Here is a 23,641-nt window from a genome sequence, read left to right on the forward strand (position 1 = left end):
AAAGTGACATTTGACATTAATTTGAGACATGCATGTCTTTCCTCATCATACTGAGTAAGGGCAAGAAAATATCGAGAGCTTTAAACATAATAAATGCATTATACGTTGTATCGTTGTTTTACTGTGACATCACAAAGCGTTGTGGTGTTCATTATCCAGCCACTGAGGAATTGAAACTCACAAATTCGTAAGTTCTGAAGGAATTGTCTGATTTTCCTAAAACTTCATTGAAGAGTTCTATACGGATTTCTACATTCACTTATACATATACATTTCGGGTAAATCCCCTTTGATAACCTTTGATGCAAGCAGATTTCATATTTATGCGACTTGCATTTTTGTTCTTGTTATACCTTGATACATTACGCAAGGAGGTATACCATCAGGGTAAAGGCATTCCAAACTTGCTCTCTTTCCCTCCAGTTCTAAAATTTCACTGCGTGTTATCATTCTGCTTGGTGGTAAAGCGGATATGTACAGCGCAAAGTATTTACATTTTCACTTATCATTATGAAGGAGAAGATGGTGAATGGAGAGGCGAGCATCCCGTATGAGTTCAGCCTCAGTGGCATGGATATTCCCTGCAGCGATGAAACTGCTACTCCATTCTGCTTCTGTTTCTCTTGGTAATTGGACTTCCTTACACATTACAGCCTCTTCAATATAGTACTTCGCGGACCTTGCTGTATTAAACTCTGACACTGCACTGGTACGAAGCCATACATTGATGTACACGAAAGGGATATAGCGAGAATAAAACATAATTATGTCTTGTCTTGTCTTGTAGTGAAATTGAAGTGATGCTTTGACGCTGATGAAGCCGACAACCAGATGTCCCGTGTGCTCACTAAAGCATGTCTTGCAGGTCGTGTTTGGTCAGGTTGAAGAGCTGCAGGAGTGCGGCGTGATGGCTAAAGTGCCCTCGGAACTCCTGTTTCAAAAGTGAAGTGTCTTCAGTTAATAACAAAGTTGTTCATCATGATCAATTTATTACAATTCAATTCAGTAGATTCAACGTTCAGGTAGTGAACAAATTCGTAATGCATAATCATTGTATTATCGCATATTTAAACATTGTTTTATCATTCATTCATTTCTTTTCATCTATAATTTCATTTGATTTCATCATTAATTCTTGTATGTTTTTGTTTGTTCTTTCTTTTTGAGTATCTCGTCACATTGCTCGATCCAGTAGAGTTGGCGGTTGTTGTTTTTTTTTTTTGACTTGTAAAAGGTTTGATATGATTTTGCTTACCAAAATCATCTTACATGTCTGAAGTATTACATCGTATTTTATAAGTCATTGAAAATAGCTGTATGATGATCGTCTCACAAGTATAATCTTTCTTGAACAAACTGATTCTACATTAAATTTCTTTATGAATGTATTTTCTGGGTTTTCATTTGTACTTCGTTTTGGCAGCACTTCACTCCAGAAGTGGCAAAGAAATACTGCACATATTACCAACTAGTTATCACAATTAGGTCCTACTTATTACAATTGGTTACAACCTTTGCATAAATGAATTTTAATAATGTTAAGATAATGATTTTTTTTTCATGCGTCATTTTAAGAGTAGAGCTTTTATAATCAAAATATATACGAGCATGATTATAAAGAAACAACTTTCCAGTACACCTATAAAAGTGGGGAGGGAGATCATTTTGATACCAAAATAGTATCATCGCCCTTCACGACAAACTCTAAAACAGATTAGCCACATGGCATATATCTTTATCACCTGGAAGCGTTTGGCGTCGAAGAACATGCTGAAGAAAGCAACTTTCATGGATTACAGCAGGATATATTATGAGTACACGATGAGACAAGGCTAATTTCCTACCGACGTTTCAATTTTTGAATACCTTTGTGACAGTGGCGCAAGCACTGAACAACTTTGTTTGGCGTACTTTGGGTAGACCTGACACGCCCTTGCAGAACGTGGTCACCATACGCGATTGGAGCGCGTAATCTCCGAAGTAAGGTTGTTGCTTTGAAGTCTGAATTTGAGATGGTGCAATGTATAGAGTATGATATATTAGTACATGAAATTATTCTAAATGAAAAGAATAACAGAGCTCGGAGCTAGCTACACATAGACCTCCCCCGTATACAGCTCATTTTCCCTAAACATATTGTATCATATCCATATGATTATTATCCCAATTTTCACGAACAGTATTGATATTACCATTTTGAGTCAAGATTCAGGTATTGCTAAAACAAAGATCGAAATTTGAGTCGTTAACAAATATCTATGTGAGGTTAACCGGAGTTTTCTTACCACACCCTGACATTCATTGAGGAGCTGTGTAGTAAAATCTTGAACGTTCCATATTGCGTGATGACAATCACTCTTTTTGAATTCTTGGATCAAGACGGTGATCTAACTAAATGAACTAAATCATTATCATTTATTTCTTAGTCGGTTTCAGACCATCATCGAAACTTTCTTTAAATTCCATACGGAATTTATGTGCAACCTGGCAAAAAGACACCGGTAGCAAACAAACTCATAAAAAAAGTATAACCGGCTGGTGAAGGTAAAACCGGAATAATCATGCAATAATCATGACCTGCAGCCGTTAATCAATTTCTGATATGATTACATGTATCTAGTAAGTGTTTTCACCATTGTTCATGATTAGCTAAAAGACGTTTATATTCCATATTCATTCGCCTATGCAAAGAATTATTATATTGTAAACGTTGTTATAGTACTCTTCGAGGTTTGTTAGCTATCACTAAATAAATATCTTTCAATTTCCAAATAAGGAGAAAAGTAATTCATTTTAAGTTCAAGGCACAGTAAGAATGTCAGGATGATTATTTATTTTTCAGCCTTCGGCATGCCCGATAAACCATTTCATTTTCGGGATTAGCAACCGTTGCCTTTACAAACATCGAGACCAAGGCGGACGAACCTCTGGAGGTGGCTCATCTTTCAAGGCGTGGTAGATGGCATCAACGAGCACGTTCAGGCATTGGTCCGCTGGGTCTGACCTCGGCATGTTGAACAGATAAGGGATCCTAGCGAGAAGCCCCACCCAGAATTGCGTCAAGCTGGAACGAATCAGAAAGGATATTTGCATGTAAAACGCTTGATATTTAAGTGTACGTAACACTAATTTTTCAGAACGCCGATAACAGTGCTTCGGCTCGGAAAGTTATCGAAGGCAATCCCCCACAATACCCACTGAAGTTCTTGAATGGTGAATGCCTTAATAATATTGGTATCAGCCGAAATGTCGACAAGACAAAACCGATGGAAAAATCATCAAATCGAATTTCTGAATTAGGGTAAAATTCTAATAGCGAAGGTACAGAACTATAAGTTGATAACAAGTCATAAATATCAAATGTTCCTACAGGAATAGCAACAGGTCTACCGGAGAGAGGTTTTGAAGTTAAGCGCTCATTCATGTGAAGTGAGTCACCCTTAATTACTTGTGGAAGAAAGGAAAGGATTTGAGACTTAATGGCCCCATCGTGAAAAAAAAAGCAGCAAAAGCTGTACAACAATCAAGAACGCACGTAATTGATCGTAAAGGTATTCAAGGTTATAGTCACTGTTGCTACTGTTTCCATATGGTCTGTTAACAATATCACGGTGAAAATGAAGTTGATCGGCCCTGATGCATATTTCAGGGCCTTGAGAACACGAGTTTTGGAAACGTAGTGTTACAGTTAGATAATACACACATTAATCAAATCACGCTATATCAACATTTCATTACCAATTCCTTTTCCATCTTTCCGCCACGTTGGTATTACCGCCAACTGCATATTCTCTGGCAAGCTCGTCAAAGGTGTCGAACAGATGTTTGATCGGGAGTGGATATTTTTGTGGAAACTTGAACATCGATTCCAAAACGTTCGTCACGTATGGACTGACTGCAGCCTGTGAAGGACGAGAATTTCTCATTCATCTTCTTCATCCATTTTCATACAACAGCAGTAATGGTAATGGAAAGAATGACGATGGTGATAAGATGATGATAACAATTCTATAAATTATTACTGCTACCACAAATTATGACGAAATCATATTAGAGTATTCAACAGGTTAAATGCACATTATGTGGACAGTAGGTAAAATATGAACTTGAACATGTAAATAATACTTGTGTATAAAAGGCCTACCTTTGTAGTCAGCATGTGAGCTATAGCGAGATCTCTACCCAGCCCAGCGCGCCCCTGTGTGACGTGAACTGGGGTGTTGGTGTCATCCGTCCTCAGCTGCCGAGTTTCCTTTAACAGGTAATGATGTAATTCCAAGTGCCATGAGGTAGCCAAAAATTATGTCATGTCGACTGCTCTTCTTTAAAGCAGATGTCGAATGATTATTGATAATTATACTCTTGAGAAGAAAGATAACACCTTTATTGGGTAATTCTGTTTTCACTTATTACACTGCTTGTAGAGAATTCATCCGTTTTCTTTCTCCACCTAAATTAGAATGAGATATTTCATCACCAAGTGACGGAATAGTTGATATCCATGCAATGTGTCATCCCGACTACAGCTATCAAAACTTGATCATACTGCCACAAGAGTGTAGACCTATTTCTATGTCATACTTATGTGACAAAGATTTCCCACTGTAACTAGAAGACAAGATGAAATACAAGGATTAAATGCAATATCAAAAGAAATTCCTATTTGACCTTTTAAACTTTATGCATTGGGGAGCTTTCGATTTTTGCGACGGGGACGTTCAGAGGGGAAAAATGTTCTGAGAATGCGCAGAATTGGGTATCAAAGTCGATCTATTTATAGCTCGCATCGTCTGAGTTTTCACTACGCGTTCTGGGCTATTTTTACGTCCGCTCAATTCACGACGTAAAGACCATCTTCATGCACCGATCATAAATGGGGCGCCATTTTATTTTTTATAGGTTGCGTCCAAAGAGCTTTTGCCCAATAAGTGATGGAGAGGAGAAAAATCTCTTTGGTTGCGTCTCGGCGTAATCTAAAGCTGCTTTTCAACACGACGCAGGGAAGGAAGAGGAGAACGTCCAGCTCAAGCGTCGTCTCAAACGTCTGCGCCGGAAATCTAAAGCTCCGCATCGTCAAATTCAATGTGACGTTGCAACATAAAGCTGATTTCGAAGTACAAAAGCGTGATGAATATCTTGACATGACTTTTACATCACGAGGATTATGAAACTTTACAGAAATCAACGGTTAATGTTTGATTAGTCAAATCAGACAGATATACCCCTTACCTTAAGATGCGTTGCTCCGAGGTTGCTCGGCTTTTGGGTCGAAAGGCCAGGGGGAGGTGACGTCTGATCTGGTGTCAAACTTTCGTCTGGGAGATGGAGATATACACAACAAGCCGTGTATGAGAGGATTGACAATAGACTCTGAAGCAAGAGTCAAACTAAATTACACACACTCGAAAAGTGCAGTACTGATGAAGTTGGACGTTGCCGTTGAAAATTTAAACCATTCAAGAAAAGTAGTAGTACCGAAACTCAAAATAATCGAAACATTTCAAAGGAACGATAAAATGGTCAAGATGAATCTGCACAGTTAAGTCATACCGAGGTGATGAATTCTTTATGAATAGCCTACGTATATGAAATCTAATAATTTGTCAAAGAATTGACAGCATTAAAGTAAGCAAGGTAGAGCAAGGTAATCTTACATTTGTTCGACAAAAATGTGGAGGGAACAAGTTCTTGATATCCACTGGAATCCGCCATAGCTTCCTTTGGTCTGACAGTGACTCGACATCCATGATCCAACTTGTACGAGAGAGAGAGACAATGTTTAGATGAGTCTCGGGAGTGTTACATATTATTATGATGATCTATATTGTGACGCGGGCTTTATCCAAATATTTATCTTGCCGATGAAAAGGGGACTTATTGGCATGCATTAAATTGCGTGGATACATTCAGAGGAATCTTAAACATCTTTTGTATACTGTATTTCACATTCATAAAAGTAGCCTCTAAGGATTTCAGAGACACCCTATATTCGCATGCTACATTAATCACCTCACTCTTGTATCGGCATTCACATTAAGCTCATATGAGTGTCAACTAAAAACCTCGCCGATCTCCTGCCCTAATCTGCCAATTTGCCATCATTAAGAAACTAAAACTATAGCATACTTTGCAGGAATTACAGGGTTAGGACTGCTTGGCCTGCCATCACATAATAATGTTTTGGCGCTTACCCCGTACGTCTTTACAGTATTCATTCTCCCCGAAACATGACCGTCAGTTCCTTCGTCTTCGTCTCGCAAGATCAGGTATGTCCCGGCGTCTTTCAACCAAACTTTGAGTGTGAAATAGTAGGGGGAGAGGGGTATTAAGCTTTGAACAGGGTTTTATTCGTTACATGTTATGATTTATTTTTTTTTTTTTGGTATTCTTAATGGTGTCCTTGTAGGGTTTTGTTGTTCTTTTTTTTATCTCGAGGACACAGTTCAAATCTTCCACATGATTAGGACGATATTCATTATTGTCGAAAAACAGGCAAACGCCAAGAGATGTCTTGCCTGGATATAGCAGTTTGTATATCATGTATATTATTTGTTGACTCGACATAGCTTCCAAGCAGGAATGTGTTATAAAGATCTGAAGAAGCTGAACAACAAAAAAAAAAAAAAATGGTCATCACAGCTAAAGGCTTCGTAAACTTTTATATATACCTGTCTAGAGAAGAACCTAATATTGAAAGTACAGTGCTTATCAGCTAATGTTCATAGAGATTTTAGCCTTTAGGACCTAGTCGGACTTCATCTACATTCCAACCTGACTAGCATGTTTCAAGTTATGCAACAGTGGTGTATTAATTAGTTTGATGGTCATGGCTCAAAGCTGTGGAAAGTTATTGATAGTACACCACAAGACTGCCAGTACAGAGCTTGTGAGGGAAAGTTCATTGACCTTTGACCTTTTATCTTGTCAAATTTCGATCACCCATACTCAAACCTGACCAGCATTTTTCAGGTATGTACCTGTGATGTTAGTTTGGTGGCCATGGCTCAAAGCTGTGGAAAGTTATTGAGTACATCAAATTGTTGACGCCACCGACTACGAAGGAAAAGTAATGCATATGCCTCGCTTTTGCTACGCAGGCGACACAATTACATTGGCATCAAATCTCAAGAATGATCATAAGACGCAACTTGTTACTTTTTCACATTAATCCACACAGGGTAATTGTTCGCTTTTAATACTATTTTCAAACTTCCTTGTCAGATTTTGCACTTTACTTACACTATGATGATTTCACCTATTTCCAAATAATATGGTTGGGTAGTTTGTTTCCAGATTTTAGACTGAAAGTCTCTTTTTGACACACTGCCTCAAGTTCTGCACACACACACACACACACACACACACACACAAAAGCGAAAACTTTTTTTGTGCCCCCACACAGTTCATTCTAGCATGTGATCAAATTGAACGTATACCAGAGAAAAATGTCAATATTGCCATGGGGCGAGTATTGCATAAACCATCGTGGTTCATGAGTATTTGAAGACCTACCTACATCCAAAGACTCTCCGTCGGTCGGAAGAAGACGATGTCCAGCTTTCCACATAGAATCCAAAATTTTCTGCTTTGCCTGTCCCACGGTATCGACATCCAACACTTTTACCTTCAGGAAGGCATTGTCGTCTTCATCCACGACAAAAAGTACCTGGAAGAAGATAGCCGTTCTGAATATGATTCCTTAATTACTGTATGACATATTCGAAAATAGGCTTTAAAAAATCCAAGACATTAAACAAAGTGCAGAAAATAAACAATGTCTTTCAGAGATGGAAGTGCTACTTATTTTCCCCTCTTGCAAGCATACAATGTTTTTTCGCTAATAGTGTCAACACCAGGGCCCCGTTTTATGAAGAGTTATAATTGATTATATTGTCGATTTCTATCGTAAGTCTATGGCAGCCTGTGTGGTAAGGAAATCTATAATCAATAATATATTTCGATAAAACGGGGCCCAGAATATTAGAATCGGTCTCATTGTCACAAACTGATCAAGAGAACAACAATTCTCCTCGATCGATAGACATCATTTACGAAAAATATTGCTCTATTCTTGAAATAAATTGTGAAATCGTCGCAGTATGCACACTATTTACTGACTTCTTATTGGGTTACAGTGCAAATCCAGCCTCAACGTTGCTTGGAATAGCCATGGTGTGACTATGAGCGCGGCCGGGCCTGTAGCGTGTTAAGTCAAAATCAACGTGGGTCTAGGAAATACTGCATTACCCAGAAAGATAAGGTATCCAGTCTTTATCTTATGGTCCTAAAAATGCTCATTATTCTGATTGTCAAAAAATAAGGTATTGCCGATCTATTGCACGCGTTATACACAAGTACTCCCACAAATAGACTGTTTCGCGTGAAACTAGCTTGCACTACAGGTAATTATACCTCTCACAACGGTTATGAAAACATTTTCGTTTTCTAGGTTGGTAAGAGATTTTCTTTCCGTGGCACTTAACCGACTTACAACCATAATTATGAAGATGAAGTACTAGTATAATTATACACTATATTACAAAAACATAATTGGTAGTATAAGTGACACTGAGTAACATTGTGCTCTCCAAACCTATAATATGTCGCATGTAAGGAGGTGGTAATGTCTCATGGGTAATTACCACTTCTTGAAAAGTGATGTCCTGGTCAAACAAGCGATTGTAATCCAGAGTAAAATATGCTTCTCCGGTGACAGCATCGACTGGTCCTTTTTCACATTGAGATTTCAAAGCTTGATACAACATGAACATCGGGTACAGCATTTGCTGCAAAGTATGAGAACAAATAAAAGTGTAAGTAATAGCACACGTATAACGATAAAAAATATGAGATTTTTGTCAAAATATACCCACTGACTTCCTAAACGTTTATCAAACATGTATATATATATATATATATATATATATATATATAATATATATATCCCCGTTTTGCGATAACACTTTTCATTTACTTATATAAGATAGATACTGTGGTAATGGATACCAATTTTCCTTGAACTCGGATGACAAACAAGCTTGTCATGTATTCCAGTGATTCCCCTCAAAATCAACGACACAACTTGCTCGCAAAAACCTCTCACCTTCAATAATTCACGGTAGACATATTCTTGATGCATATCGTTTTATAGAGAAATTGAAATTGATATTGATATTGAGTTGAGAAGACTACTTTTATCCTTACCTTGCTGTACCCACACATGCACAAAGCAAACCAATTAGCCACCAGTTTGTCTACGATGGATTCCGACCTGGTGCAATAAATAGAAAAAAAAAGTAAATGTTCGTCCTAGCAGATATTCATGACACCATTATATACTAAAAATATGGTTAAAAAAATAAAGACAATCAATCGATAATTCATTATCATTGCAACATTATTATTTCATTATCATCAGTTATCATATGTGAACCTTTTGTTTCTATAACATCGAGTTTTAGGCAAAAAACAACAACAACAGCCTTATAAACAACAATAACAACAACCGCAAAACAAAAGGGGATAATCGCATGGTATGCTATTCCGTTATAAAAACTACCTCTTCAAAGAGAGCACGTCGTATAGATATTATATTATGTGGCAATGCAATCGACAGTAAACATCAAAAGGCATACTATCATTAAAGGGTGACTCGACTAATAAATTAAAAACATGTCACACACGTCATATGCACATGCATTATTCTAAGCGTGAATCATAACTGAAAGTAACACATATTCATGATATGGAAAAGAGAATGTATGGGAACACACATTATACACCCTCAGAAGTAACAACGAATGAGAATGAAGTTTCTCTTTGGAAAGTATAATGGCACCAAAGTACATCATTATTCAAAGTTCATCAATCAAACTTATTGAGAAGAAAATATAAATAAATTCATTTTCCTAGCTTACTGAAAGGGCAATCGGCAGTATACGTCTTTCAGAAAGCAGATGAATAATCGTTGCTTTAACGTCACTAATATATCAAAGGAATTGTATACTTCTCACTTAAAATGAATTTCATGGAGTTGTCTTTATAATATATTTTTTTTATATCATTGTCAGGCAGTGACGTCAAAAACTATTGTAGCCTTCTCACCCAGCAATGGCAGCACCGAAACTTTGAAAATTCATAATCTTTCAACAGATTGCCCGATTTTTCAATGACATGTTCTATAATATTCCTGCGTTGACTCAGGAACAGTTCGTTATTCTGAATGGTAGGCTCTATCAAACAATGAAAATTAAATGAAAACACGCACACCTACACGGCCACAAACACAGATGTATACATACTGGAATACAATAGTAATTGTAATAAAGTTAATGATGAAAAAAGCAGTGTTTTCTCCTCCTCCTTTATGCCACCCCCCCCCCCCTCTGTGTCTCTCTCTCTCTCTCTCTCTCTTCATGATCATCATCATCATCTGGATGAGTAATTTTTATAGGTCTTACATAGATTATTCAAATTTTGGAATAACAGACATTATATCAGTTTTGGATTAACGAACCTTATATCATTTTCGGAATAACAAACCTTCGGAATAACGAACATCATCCTATTCACTGAGTGTACATAATTATATGTATATTTGGGTATCATCATTTTCTTTAACTCTTACCTGCTAAACAGCTCATCCATTCTTCCTGAAGAACTTGCTGTGACAGCAACCCTATCTCGAACCAGCCTAGAAATCAACCTTTTCATAAGAAAACGATATTCCATGAAAAGTTACATTGTCCGAAAAGTAGATGAGCAAATATGAAACTGATTTAACTTCAACTCATATCTTCTCAGCGACGAATGCCATATTGACTGACAATAAATCGTCTTTTTACAAGGAGCAATTATGTTATATTGACACCACTTGAACAAGTTTGTTGCAAACAGCGCCTGCGACTGCAATGTCATGATGAAAGTGAAACTGAAAGTGAACCTTCATTCAAAATTTAGCACAAAGTGTCATTTTAAAAGCTTTAAAACAAGATTTCGTTAACCTTTACTCAAGGACCTATGGGACATCCACGATGATCTCATGGTAACTTAAATCTCCTGGATGTGTTTGTGACTTTATTCGATTTCTAATCCGCTGAGACGTAATTTCACTTACTCTGAGAAATAGATGCTCTTGCCCTCACTCACGTAGATAAGAGATAGAAGTGATGCAATCAGTTGCCTGGCAAGGAAATCAGTATAAAAGTGCACCTTTGTCATGAGTCTAAACCAAATGAATATGAAACTTTTTTTTCAGGTTTTAATGATACATCAAACTTTATCCTCACTATTTCACAACATCGTAAACAAACTGAAGTAAACGGTTGCATACAAACGATACCAACAGATATCGTCCACGGGATTGTTCTTATTTTGGATTAAGTTCAGTTCATATCCATTCCATTTTCATCTTTCATTAGAATAAGTCATGAGAAATCACACCGTCGAATAATATATTTTTATTGGAAAATTGCTCTCTCCAAAACTATGAATTCCCTAATTCATATTTGCGTTGGTCCTACCTTGTACTTTGTTCGTATTGCCTTTGCATTTCAAAAGTTTGGATGAAAGCCACGGCAGATTCCTCGTCCTTCAGCGACCGATAAAAAGACACTATTGCTTGTTCCATGAAGTCTTCCATATACTGTTATAAAAGCAATGATAGTAAAGGAGATGATATAGATGTTAAACAAATCTTCTTTTTTTTTTCTCAGTGCCGCCGACCTGCAAACCAACTCGACGAATGGATACATCCTGGCGTGGCTCAAGTTTATCATTTTGTGTCTACCAGATCAGAAATTCATGAAGAATGCAGTCTTTTTTTTTAACAGTTTGTACGAAATAAATAGCTTTTTGAAACATGTGTTAACTGCTACGCACACAATAAAAATACGTTTGTATTTCGGAAAGACGTGTAAATTAGCCTGTGACGTCATTAGGAAGATGTTGATCGGACATTGAAATCATGAATTCGAGACAGCGCAACTTACCAAGGAGCTTCAATATTAATGCGCACTGGTATGGACGCTGTATAAGGCCTTCCGTGGATATAATTCAATAGTAAATTCATGTTTCCATAAACAAGAAGGTACTTTTTGGGTCAGGCTGTTCTAATAATATATGTAAGAATCAATTAAGCTGTAAAATACCTCTCGAGTTTCTCCTACCTCTGGATCGGATGTCTCAGGACGAACTCCAAGTCCACCAAAGAGCATGACTGTCACGTACTGGTTGTGATCTCTGAATGGGATGCCGTACTTCTGGACTCTATCGTCCACATCTGTCAGCTCGAGTTTAGTATCAGGCACTGCAAATGTAGTTCATTGCAAAATCAAAAGAAAACAAAACAAAATAAAACAAATAAACAATTATAAGCAAGCAATAACAGAAGAAAAACTTATCAAAACAAACGCTTGATATGCAATGTCCTCCTTCACTTCTACCAAGCATGTGGAAGAAAGTGATACAACTTTACATGCAATAAAGGCAATTTGAAAACAAAAAGACGTCATAAACCCTATATACAGACAACTGATGATGAAAAACCAAATGAAAAAAAGAAGAACAAAACAAAACAAAGTCGGCCTACTAAATGTCATGTTAAGCAACAAAATTACACAAGCAGCTACAATAAAGAGAAGTGGAGCTTGTTGTTGTTGTTGTTGTTGTTATTGTGAAGTGCCAAACCTTCTTTATTCTTGACCTCAGTCTGCGTCGTTCCAGTTCCAATTCCTCTTGAACTTGATTTGCTTCTTGCCTCTTCTTTGTTAGTCTCCATCCGATACCTACACCTACTGCCAGGAGAACGAGAATGGCGATCACTGTAATCGAGATGACTACTGGTAGGATATTTGATTCTGAGTGTGTCTTGACAAAACCTGGCCGGAACTCCAAATTTCCATGCTGGACCTAAAAGACAATCAATCAAAAGCTAACAAAATCAACCAAATCTGTTTCATTCATTGTCTCAAGTTTCTTCCTATAAAATAAAATTGAATCTCAATCAGACTACCACGGGTACTTAAACACTCATAATCAAGCGGTTTGTCTTACCACCACAGCAGGAAGCGACTTTTTTGGACCTTCTCCAAGGCTTCCGTTATAATCACCAGCCCCGGGAAGTGGGATAGGTACGAGGCAAATCAAGCTGTCGAACTCCAGGATTAGAACATCACATACTCCATCGAGACCTATCAGTACTTGTACGTCCTCTTTGTTGCTGACTGTGTCTAAATATTGTCCCTTCAATAAAAATAAGAAATAAAAAAATACGTAATTTGCCAAAAAGCAACAGATTTGGCGGTTAATGAACACCCCCCCCCCCCCAAAAAAAAAATAATAAAACAATGAAATAAAATCAAAATGTATTACTCAATCACTCATTTAGATGTCTGCAGGACACTTTCCTTACGATTCTTCTTCTAAAGTCTTTTAGCAAATGTGACCAGTTTTTCTTTATCGCCATTTGTGGCCCAAATCTAAAACTGCAACACTCCTATCTCAACTGATAATGATGATATTTTCTACTAATAAAGAATTTACCGATAAGTTTTCATGTTAGGTAGGGCAATTATAGGAGAAGATCATCATACTAGTACCCGATGGACGGTCGTGAAGGCGGAAGAGAAATCTCAAATCGTATTTAGGTAAAGAGAACCTTGATTCTTTTTCACCGTACAAGTTTAGTCACAGCGCCATTTTAAGCCTGCTTACTGCCTGATGTTATGACGTTGGAAAAGTGAGCAATACCGAAAATGGTAAATACAGGTGTACAGGTATATTACGCCATGAGGAACTCACCTCCAAGTCAAGCCTCTTATTATCAGTGATAATAGCAGTTCGATCACTTTCAGCGATGTCGAAATAAACCGGATCTGGATGATACGTTATGATACCGCCGTTGATGACGAAACCATCGAGGTCAAAGGTTATATTTGCTACCCTGGCGTCGGATTCCCTTGTCATTCTCCTGTGTGACTGACCATCCGGGTAAGGAGGTGTGGGACATACCAACAGAGTTGGAGACACAATCACACACACCTGTGAGGCAGAAATCACGATTACTATCGGGCAAGAGTCTCTCGTATATAGCACATTAACTTTTTTTGACAAAGCAATATATTACCGTTCAAAAGCTTATACTTCCAATAACAATCAGATAACAATGATGATTTTTAAGCTTTTAGAGTGCATAGCGCATATATCAAATCGATTTTCCCCATGCGCTTTACAATAACTCTTACCATTTTACAATGTTATCACAAAAATATTTGACAAATTACACTCGAAACAATAATATTAGATGTAATTATACAAGACATAGCAACACATACATCAGATGTATGTACTTTTTACAAGAGATTATATACACATATATTTCCTGCTCGTCTAAATGTTTTGCAATGTAAAAGTTTACTTTATTTTTGTCCTAATTCAGGATCATGGTTCATTGAATAATGGTCATTGTAGTTGAGTAGATGTCATGGATCTTTATGCGCCATTTTCACAATTATGCTATTATGGTTTGACGGATGCATCATACTGTTTGTGAGTTATAGTGGTATTTATTTGTTTTATATTCACGCTATTCAATCAAATAACACTTAAATAGATATAATAAGGATAAACTTCAAACTGATAAATATTTCTTCGAAGGCTCAATATATAGGAAGGTGTTGCACTGTGTCATCATTTGCAAAATATGATCGACCGATGGAAGACAGTCCACTATCAACAAAAGATCAGACCTCTGTACGGATAGCTCCAGATGACAGTGACTGTGAAATGATCCGTGACTCTTGGATGATATCAAATCGTTCCCCTGTAATGTGCATTTGTAATCCTCCTCTGAAAAACAAAACAACGAAGAATACAAATGAAGACATGTTGTCATGGCATCAAGCCCTTTGGTACAATATTTTTTTTTTCATACCAATCGAAGTAGCATTAGCGTGCTGAAGTCTTTGGGGAAAATATTGAAACTCTATCGTGTATCTTTTATTGACAGAATATGAAAATGGCTACACACAAACATCCACACACACACACATAACATTTACAACACAAATGAAATGAAGTGAGTATACAAAACATATTTCCACTGTATGTGGCAAATCTTCTGTGGTAACCACCAAGTCGCGAGAGACCGTGCTGGCATGTGGCAGGGCTTCTTCTTTGGTAACAAGCAACATTACTAAAAAGTATTATCCACCTAAAAGTGGAATGATAACATACGACATGATCGTCTCTCCCCGGTCCACGGACGTAACTACGGGATTAGGCAGGACTGTGAAAGCGTCAGGTGAGAATCTATCCGCTCCGTCAAACGTCATGATCAAACTTTGTGCTCCCTCAGAGACAGCAGTGGTGGTGCATCTTGCTTCGCTTCCTTCGTACGTTCTACAGCAATTTTTGAAATACATTTTCTCTCATAAAACTCCTGTCTATATAGTTATATAATTATCTCTCTCTCTCTCTCTCTCTCTCTCTCTGTATATGCCTGTTTATGTAAGGCGAAATGAAAGTGGGTTTACTGACTGTTCCGTCAGAAGGTTTTTATTCATACTGTTGGTCTAACGTTGGGGAACAAACACCTTCACGACTGTCCCAATTGAAGAGACTTCGTAAAAGCGGAGTAGCAGGGTAATGTATTGGTTTTGTCCAAAACCGTCGTTAATTAATGATAAACATTGAAGATCAATTTCACCAGATTCATAGTAAGCCCTAGCTACTACAGTTGTTGTGTAGTAGGAACAAACAAATGAAGTGAAACAAAACGAAGTGACTAGAATATTGCTCTAAAAACTCCTTTGCTACATCCACCTGCCAGTTAAAGTTTCAAAAATGGTATTCACTGTATAAAAAAAATGCTGTCAAAATGAAGCACCTAAAGTAATTTGATACAAAAACAGTATCCGCTTGGTCACCTATACGAGCAACTCAGTACATTGAATATGCCTATGCACTTAGTCTGCTTCTGAATACGTAAAAACTATTTGGAACGGATATACAGCAGTCATATTGTACACTAAGATAAAATAGGAGTGTATTTTTTAGCTAACACATCACTGCATTCTGAGTTGCCAAGTCGTGCTGTGATATTTCTCCCAGTATTTAAGAACTCTCCGTAGATCGTAATCCTTGTCCCTCCTGCTGCGGGTCCCTTCGTGGGATTAAATCTGGTCACCCTAGGATCCTGTACAACGAAAGGAAAGAGGATCGACTTGTTTTGATGTTTTGAAACTTTGAGAAAATATTAACAACTGTAACTGCGTTACCTGTTGCTACTAGAATACATCTCAACTGGAAAGAAAATTCCTTTCATATCATTGTTAACCAGCATGTACAGCGCGGGTCCAATATGCAACGAAGAAAAAATAAACACTGAGAACTTATTGAATTTAGAGTGCGCTTTAAAAGGGAAAAAGTGCTGAAGATTCAAGCTGTATCGGCAAAGTTTTGACAAGATCATTTTGATATTTTCAAGATTTGTTAAAATCTATGTTAAAGATGTTAACTTGTTGATACCTTCAAAAACATTTTTTACTTTCCTCAACGCATGTTGTAAAACATGAGAGGTTGGTCCTCTTCGTGGGATTTAAAATGAAAATGTGGTTCATTTGCATTTAAAGGATAATGATAATGAATGATAACAATAAGCTTACATAGCTGTTCCGTCTCAATGCGCTTTACAATGTTGAGAACTACGCTTAAACACTAAGAAATGAATACAGCTATCTTACTACAATACTTAAATGAACTTGATATCACACAATAATGATGACATAAGAGATAATGATACTCAGAACCTAATTTATAATATTAATTTGATCGAGTAAGTAGAAGATTCTTTGAAAGATTTCCAAGAAAGTTAAAAGACATAGTTTTCTCGTTCAATCAGTGAATCCGCATGAGGCTTCGTTAAACCAATTATACTTTCAGAATTACCCTGAAGTAGAAGGGGTCTTCAAAATAAGCCGTTCGTTCACCATCACCTAGTGTAACAACGATTTGTATCTGTTCCGCAGAAATTCGTTCGTGTGGAGCTGTCACGCAGCTGACACTGTCAAGCAGAAAGAGAAGATCAAGCTTTGTATTGAAATGAAAGAATCATGGCATGCAGATATTAACTTCAAAGTGGCTTGATCTGGCTGCCATTATGATGATTATTTCTATTGTCATCAACTTGGGAAAATGGTATCTTTTAGACTACAAAACTTCACTTAATGAGACAGCTTACACGTGAGTACCGTAAAATCAGTCCCTATGATATCAATGTGTATTTTCTTGTCAAGATTATCACGTTCAAACATAGTTTCAACCAGGCGCTCTGTCAGTCTGAATTATCTGCATTCTCGTTGTTTGCCCGTTGAATTGATTACCACGGATTCTCACACAGCACGAACACATATGAAAGATATAAAACATATTTTGTTTTATTAAACATTTCTGTAATATACTACTTCTTCTTTGAAAGAAAACACCGAGTTCATTTCTTTTTTCTTTGTTCTTCACCTTAGTCCGGGATCGTAGAAAATTTCCATATTTGTTAAATCGCAGTCAAAGTCGCCAATACTTATTTTGGTGATGTGGGAGAAAGTGAGCCCCAGATCTTTTCCTCGAATCTCCAACCTTGTGTTGCCTTCAGGCGGTCCTGATGCTGGAAATATCTGAGGTATCAAAGGTAGTTCACAGACCATCATTTTACAAAAAGCAGCGCTAAAAGTTCCATATTTCTGCTCGATCCAAAATAAGAAATTTAAGAAAGAAGCTTATAACATCATTGACGACAATGCGAAATACAAATATGTCTTTGAAATAACACTATAATATTAATGTTTTGAGAGATAAAAGATATGATTGATGATTGGCAATACACCTGGCATTATTGCTTGTTCCCAAATGTTCCCTTTCGCACTCATGGCAGTAGCACAACTAATTTTTGTTCTAATGACATCGCGTTGTATCAAATAAGGCATATTGCACACTCGGCAAATATCAACCAGTGCGACAAGGCTAAGCCACGAGTAGTTGTACGGAAAGAACGTAAAAAACTTCGGTCGCATCAGTCTTGTATCTACAACTTACCGAAGTGATGACAGGCCCATTGCACCGGAGGTACATGTTCTGGTTAAGAAACCCATTGGCGAGACAGACTTCGCTCCCAGCGACATTACAATCGGTGCCACACCAACCACAGCCAAGACGGGCGGGGGTGACTTCAGGCGACAAACAGCGGCTGCAGCTTTCAGTGTTCACCGAGCACTTGTACAGAGTCACTGGCAAGATAAGAGCAATGAGTTTCATTAAATGTATTTTGTTCATGCTGATAGTTTCACTCCAAACCTAAATTTAAACGTATACATCTTATCAATGCCATTTCTACACCGTACGCTCGATCAGTGCATGCATGTGCGAACTGAATAATGTGGTGATAATCAAAAGTGCAAGATATGCCACCTTCAAATTAAAGTAACAACATCTTTTTTTCATAAATAGTGCGTAGGCATGTGTGTAGTTTTAAGCATGGAAGAATTTGCCACCAGCTCCTACTAAAAGTTTGGCTCACATAAACGGTAAGTTATGTTTACGTTGCCACGACTCATTATTGGTGTGTATAAAGGACCCAGTTACTTTGCTTTAATAAGAACGTATTCTCATAATTCAAGAAACTGTATTGTCGTTTTAGATAATTCCCCTCCCTTCAAAATGCATAGTAACATGTAGATAAGGAACATGCCCTGGGAGCCTGTGACGTCATCGATGTTATTGTTGCCGTTCCAGCGCACTGACACACGAACGCTTTTCAACAGAAGTTCCTCGTTGTATGCGTACTGAAAGAACGGGGACAAAAAAGAGACAATTGAAAAAGAAATAACTTTCACATGGAATAATTCTCTGAACGTCAAACAGCAATTAAAGTGCTCAAATCAAAATTCCTCGCTGCTTGAATATTTGTAAATTTTCAACTGCGAGTGACAATTATTGTAAGCCATGCAGCACAAATGTTTTACATCGAATGATCTTATCATGAAATTCTAAACTAATGGAACGACACACTAAAAGAGTTTGAACTCACGGCTCCATCACAGCTGACTTGGCTTTCGTTGTAATGCGTTGCTCTCACCGCTTGTTCAGCGCCCTCAACGTCCAATATGCACTCATAAAATCTGACCTAAAAAAAAGAAGAAGCCGAAGCTAAACCCTTTTAATATATGGTGTAGTTAACTTGTTTAAACAGTTTGTATTCTCATTGGGATTTTAGGGCAAAAGAGGTTATTGCGATGTATGGTGAACACTTTGAATTTCATTATGGTCCATAATTTCATAATACCCTTCAAAGGTACTAGCCCACATTTGTAAACCTGCAGCAATTGGTCTCATAGTTAGCATGGAGTTTGGGTATGATTGCAGTAACACCTGTGCAAAATTTCGTTCCAATTAGTCCATTACTTTCATAAAAATGCACCGTATGCATGCGTATAACGCTCGCTAGCTCCGGTCCACGTACGTACTACTTGCATGCGATACATGTGTAAGTTACATGTACGTATTAGTAGCTAGCCCCGGAGGCGTGTTTTTTTTTTTAGACGGCACAAATCTGTGCCGTCTTAAAAAAAAACGCGCCCCGGAGACCGCGCCGCAAGGCGCGGTCCTGGCGGCTACCTCGCAGCTGAGCGGGAGCAAAAATCACTGCCACATTCACGGCGACTTCACAAATATCATATCTATCATAAACACAGTGACAATTAATACATTACCTTTTCGACTTGGTTTTTCTCACCCATTTATCAAGAAACTGCAAAATTTTCTACATTTTTTTAGGAGTAATAAGCGGCCTGCCCTAGTGCAACAGTGGAGAGACTTGCTGCTATATCCATTAGTATAGTAAGGGTACTAGGTCTCGCGCAGGGACGTAATGATCGCGCATAGCGTAACTGCGTATAGCAAGCAATATTACGCGTAGGACTAAGCGCAAAATTTGCCGATACGCCCATGGAATAAAAATACCTGACAACCGCTAAACATGAGAAGAAAGCAGGTAAGAAATTTTGATTTCAAACAAATTTTGCACCAAATTTCCAATTTTTTGGAACAAATTTTTCACTAAATTTCAAATTTTTTACCTTATAATTTACCTACCTTAGCTTAAAATCTTTTTTTTAAGGATGTTGTAGCCTAGACGTGTCGTCTCGCTTGTCTCGTTCGTATGATCGTAGCCGATAGAATTCGTAATTTGTTCGATCGATCGTTGATAATATTCTACGAAGGCCGAAGCACGCTACAGCCGCAGAGAGGGGCAGACACTTTCACGCATGAAACTACATAGGGCAGCTGCGCGATCTTTACATACCCCGAGAAGGTGAACGCATAAAAAAAAGTCCGACATACAAACGGCGACAGCGCACTACTCCGTCATCGTATCATCAGGAGATTCTGGGAGGTGATTTTTCTGCATTTTCGTGATATTCATTGAGAAATTCAGGTACGATTATGGAATAACTTCTATTATAAGAGCATTTAAAATTTTCGTGCGCGATATCTAGACCCCTCAACCATACGCATTACGCATGCTCTCAATGCACTGCACTGCATGCATGCTGTGCGCCTGTGCAAGGTTAGTGATTGTGAGTTTCAGTGAGCATCGGTGAGCTGAAGATATTCGCGTTACAAGACAACATTTTCTGCATCATAAGCAATGAAATGCATCAAACAGTCGCCGAAATTAATCATTTAGGTTTAATCGACCCATGTAAGTATTCCTAGTAGTTTTTGTTGAAAAATTAAGGAAATATATCGCCGAAACGGCACCCGTTTTGTACAACTCCTCGATCTGAATGCGAAAACGGCACAGCCCCAACGCTGCACGTCGCAGTTAGTATGGTTGAGGGGTCTAGATATCGCGCACGAAAATTTGAAATGCTCTTATAATAGAAGTTATTCCATAATCGTACCTGAATTTTTCAATGAATATCACGAAAATGCAGAAAAATCACCTCCCAGAATCTCCCGATGATACGATGACGGAGTACTGCGCTGTCGCCGTTTGTATGTCGGACTTTTTTTTATGCGTTCAATTTCTCGGGGTACGTAAAGATCGCGCAGCTGCCCTCTGTAGTTTCATGCGTGAAAGTGTCTGCCCCTCTGCGGCTGTAACGTGCTCCGGCTTTCGTAGAATATTTTTTCACTTGATATTAAATTTGTCCCTGTTAAGCAACAGCAGTTTTACCTAACTTGTGTATATTATTGTTATTATCATTATATGTGTTATTATTATTATTATTATTATTATTATTATTATTATTATTATTATTATTATTGTTATTATTATTATTATTATACTAATACCACCACCACCATCATCGATTATCATAATCATCATCATCATTATCATTTTCATTATTATTATTATCACTTCCACCACCATCATCATTTTATCATTCTTATTATCATTATTTTTATCATTGATATTTTCATAATCGTTAATGATTTTCATTTATAAAGTTTTCTGTCAATATTTCTAATCACTTTAACCAATAATATACATGTAATATAAAATGGAAAAAAAGTAAAATATGAACATACAATGTATATTTTGTGTGTGTGTGTGTGTGTGTGTGTGTGTGTGCTTACCCATTCGTCACCCTCTCATTTTCGTCACCCATTTGTCACACTCTCATCTAATAATTTGTTTTCTTCAGTATCATTATGGCCCTGTCACAAATATATCACAAGTTAGCGCAAGAAATCACAAGCAAATTCAAACTGAAATCACACTTCAACTTCGATAGACTGAAATATTTATTCCTTTGTAATATTATAATCGTTGTGTTAAAATTTGACTTAAAACAACATTTATTAACAGTATTTCAGCGTAGCTGGCAGCATACATTGTTCTTGTGTATGATGACGTCACGTGGTAAACGATCGATCGAACAAATTACGAATTCTATCGACTACGAAAGAGACAAGCGAGAAGACACGTCTAGGCTACAACATCCTTAGAACAGATTTTAAGGGAAGGTAGGTTTGTACAAGGTAAAGAATTGGAAATTTAGTGGAAAATTTGTTGGAAATCAAAATTTCTTTCCTGCTTCCTTCTCATGTTGAGCGGTAAGTCAGGTATGTTTATTCCATGGGCGTATCGGCAAATTTTGCGCTTAGTCCTAGGCGTAATATCGCTTGCTATACGCAGTTACGCTATGCGCGATCATTAGGTCCCTGCGCGAGACCTAGTACCCTTACTATACGTAGCTAGCCCGCGCTCGTAATTCGATTTTGGGTCGGGTTGACCCGGTTTGAAAATTGATTTTAAAACGACGATTTCCTCTCTTTTATCGAATGGTATAGACAAAGAGCAACAGGTGAGGTATGTTACCGTTATAACTTGTACATTGAAGTCATATTGGACCTGTTTTATGCAGTTTTGATTTGATTTTCGTGGGTTTGCAAATGTGAGCTAGTACCTTTAAAGGGGTGGATAGTTTGGGTTGGTGGGGATTCAAACTCTCTGCGAGATATTGAGAAACCTCCTATAGAATTTTAAAGAGCATGCAATTCTACGAAGAATTCAAAGTTTGATAAAAATTTGGTTTTGAAATGGCCGAAATATTCATAAACAAAGTAAAACAAAGCTATCATGAGATATCTCAGCCATTTTAACATTGGTTTTCATCAAATAAACTTTGAATTCCTCTCAAAATTGTATGCTTTTTAATGTGTCACTAGAGATTTCTCATCATCTCACAAAAAGTTGGAAACCTTAAGCCAAATTCCAACCAAACTATGTTTTCCCTTGAAAGTCTGAAACTTTTAAGCACACATGCATGGAACATCAAAATACACCATTTGCGTTTTTGGAAGCCCTTACGTATGTCAATGTTTGTTTGTTTGTGTTTTTAATACTCTGGCAATGTATAAATTCTTAAACTAGCAGAAGAATGTAAAGAACACGTTACACAAATGACTCTGAGCCATGCTACGATTAACATGAGTCTGATTCTTTGTTCTGCCAAACTAGTAATTTACAAGCTCCACTCGACTTCATACCTTTCTCTGGTCAGTGGGTAGATGTTTCGCTAGGAGAGTGTAAGCCGTGTTGACACCAACGGGCACAAGAATTTCTTCTTGGACACCGAGCAGCTGGGGACAGAATTCCTGTCCTCTATTACCCATTCCCAGGGGATTCTATTTGATCATGATATCAACATAAAAAAAATAATGTATGAAAAGCAGGAAAAGTGGCCTCTATAGGCTTACAGGTTCACAGTAAATGACAAGGAGAAATAAATCCAGCAAATGAAGTTCATAACAATAGGCGATATCTGGTGGCCAGAGATAATGCGAGGTCTCATTCAGAAGTTTGAAACCACAGCCTTTTGCAAGGTAATAGTAAAGAAATAGACATTAGATTCAGCTGAATTCAAATTTATTTTCAGTTATTGACAAAAAAATACATTTCACTTTCTTTTGCAACAGAGAATAAGGTAAACAACCCTACTGGAAAGAACTCAGTGTCCCACAGTGTGTTCACAGTGTGTTCACATAGTTGACTATGTGAGTTAACGCTCGAATTTAACAGTGTGAAGATGATTTAACACTGCGGTGTGGTTCTCACAGAGTGTTCAGGTAGTAATGCTTA

The 23,641-nt window shown here is 37.5% G+C and overlaps 1 protein-coding gene across 1 annotated transcript; it reads right to left on the reverse strand.

The window, feature by feature from the left end:
• Positions 1-847: 847 nt before the first annotated feature.
• On the reverse strand, positions 848-23,175 carry LOC140245263 (plexin-B1-like). The gene is made up of 23 exons (XM_072324849.1): positions 23,050-23,175; positions 18,740-18,833; positions 18,088-18,278; positions 17,515-17,669; positions 16,948-17,062; positions 16,062-16,195; positions 15,235-15,399; positions 14,748-14,847; positions 13,801-14,040; positions 13,054-13,242; positions 12,786-12,909; positions 12,168-12,307; positions 11,523-11,644; positions 11,117-11,182; positions 9,205-9,271; positions 8,643-8,786; positions 7,513-7,666; positions 5,230-5,315; positions 4,145-4,252; positions 3,739-3,902; positions 2,926-3,064; positions 1,912-2,001; positions 848-931 (listed from the first exon to the last, which is right to left on the reverse strand). The coding sequence occupies exons 1-23, from the start codon at positions 23,173-23,175 to the stop codon at positions 848-850; spliced, it is 2,997 nt and encodes a 998-aa protein (XP_072180950.1).
• Between the last annotated feature and the right edge of the window lie 466 nt (positions 23,176-23,641).

Source organism: Diadema setosum, chromosome 2 (assembly GCF_964275005.1).
Source record: "Diadema setosum chromosome 2, eeDiaSeto1, whole genome shotgun sequence".
Taxonomy (NCBI): Eukaryota; Metazoa; Echinodermata; class Echinoidea; order Diadematoida; family Diadematidae; genus Diadema; species Diadema setosum.

What these genes read in the sequence shown, in the direction of transcription:
- LOC140245263 (XM_072324849.1), bottom strand. Translation starts at nt 23,175, where the DNA reads ATGGGTAATAGAGGACAGGAATTCTGTCCCCAGCTGCTCGGTGTCCAA. An exon ending in TCTCCTGGCAGTAGGTGTAG is followed by an intron (nt 12,308 to 12,785) that starts GTATCGGATGGA and finishes CTACATTTGCAG; the next exon opens with TGCCTGATACTAAACTCGAG. An exon ending in AAGAGCATCTATTTCTCAGA is followed by an intron (nt 9,272 to 11,116) that starts GTAAGTGAAATT and finishes TTATTGCACCAG; the next exon opens with GTCGGAATCCATCGTAGACA.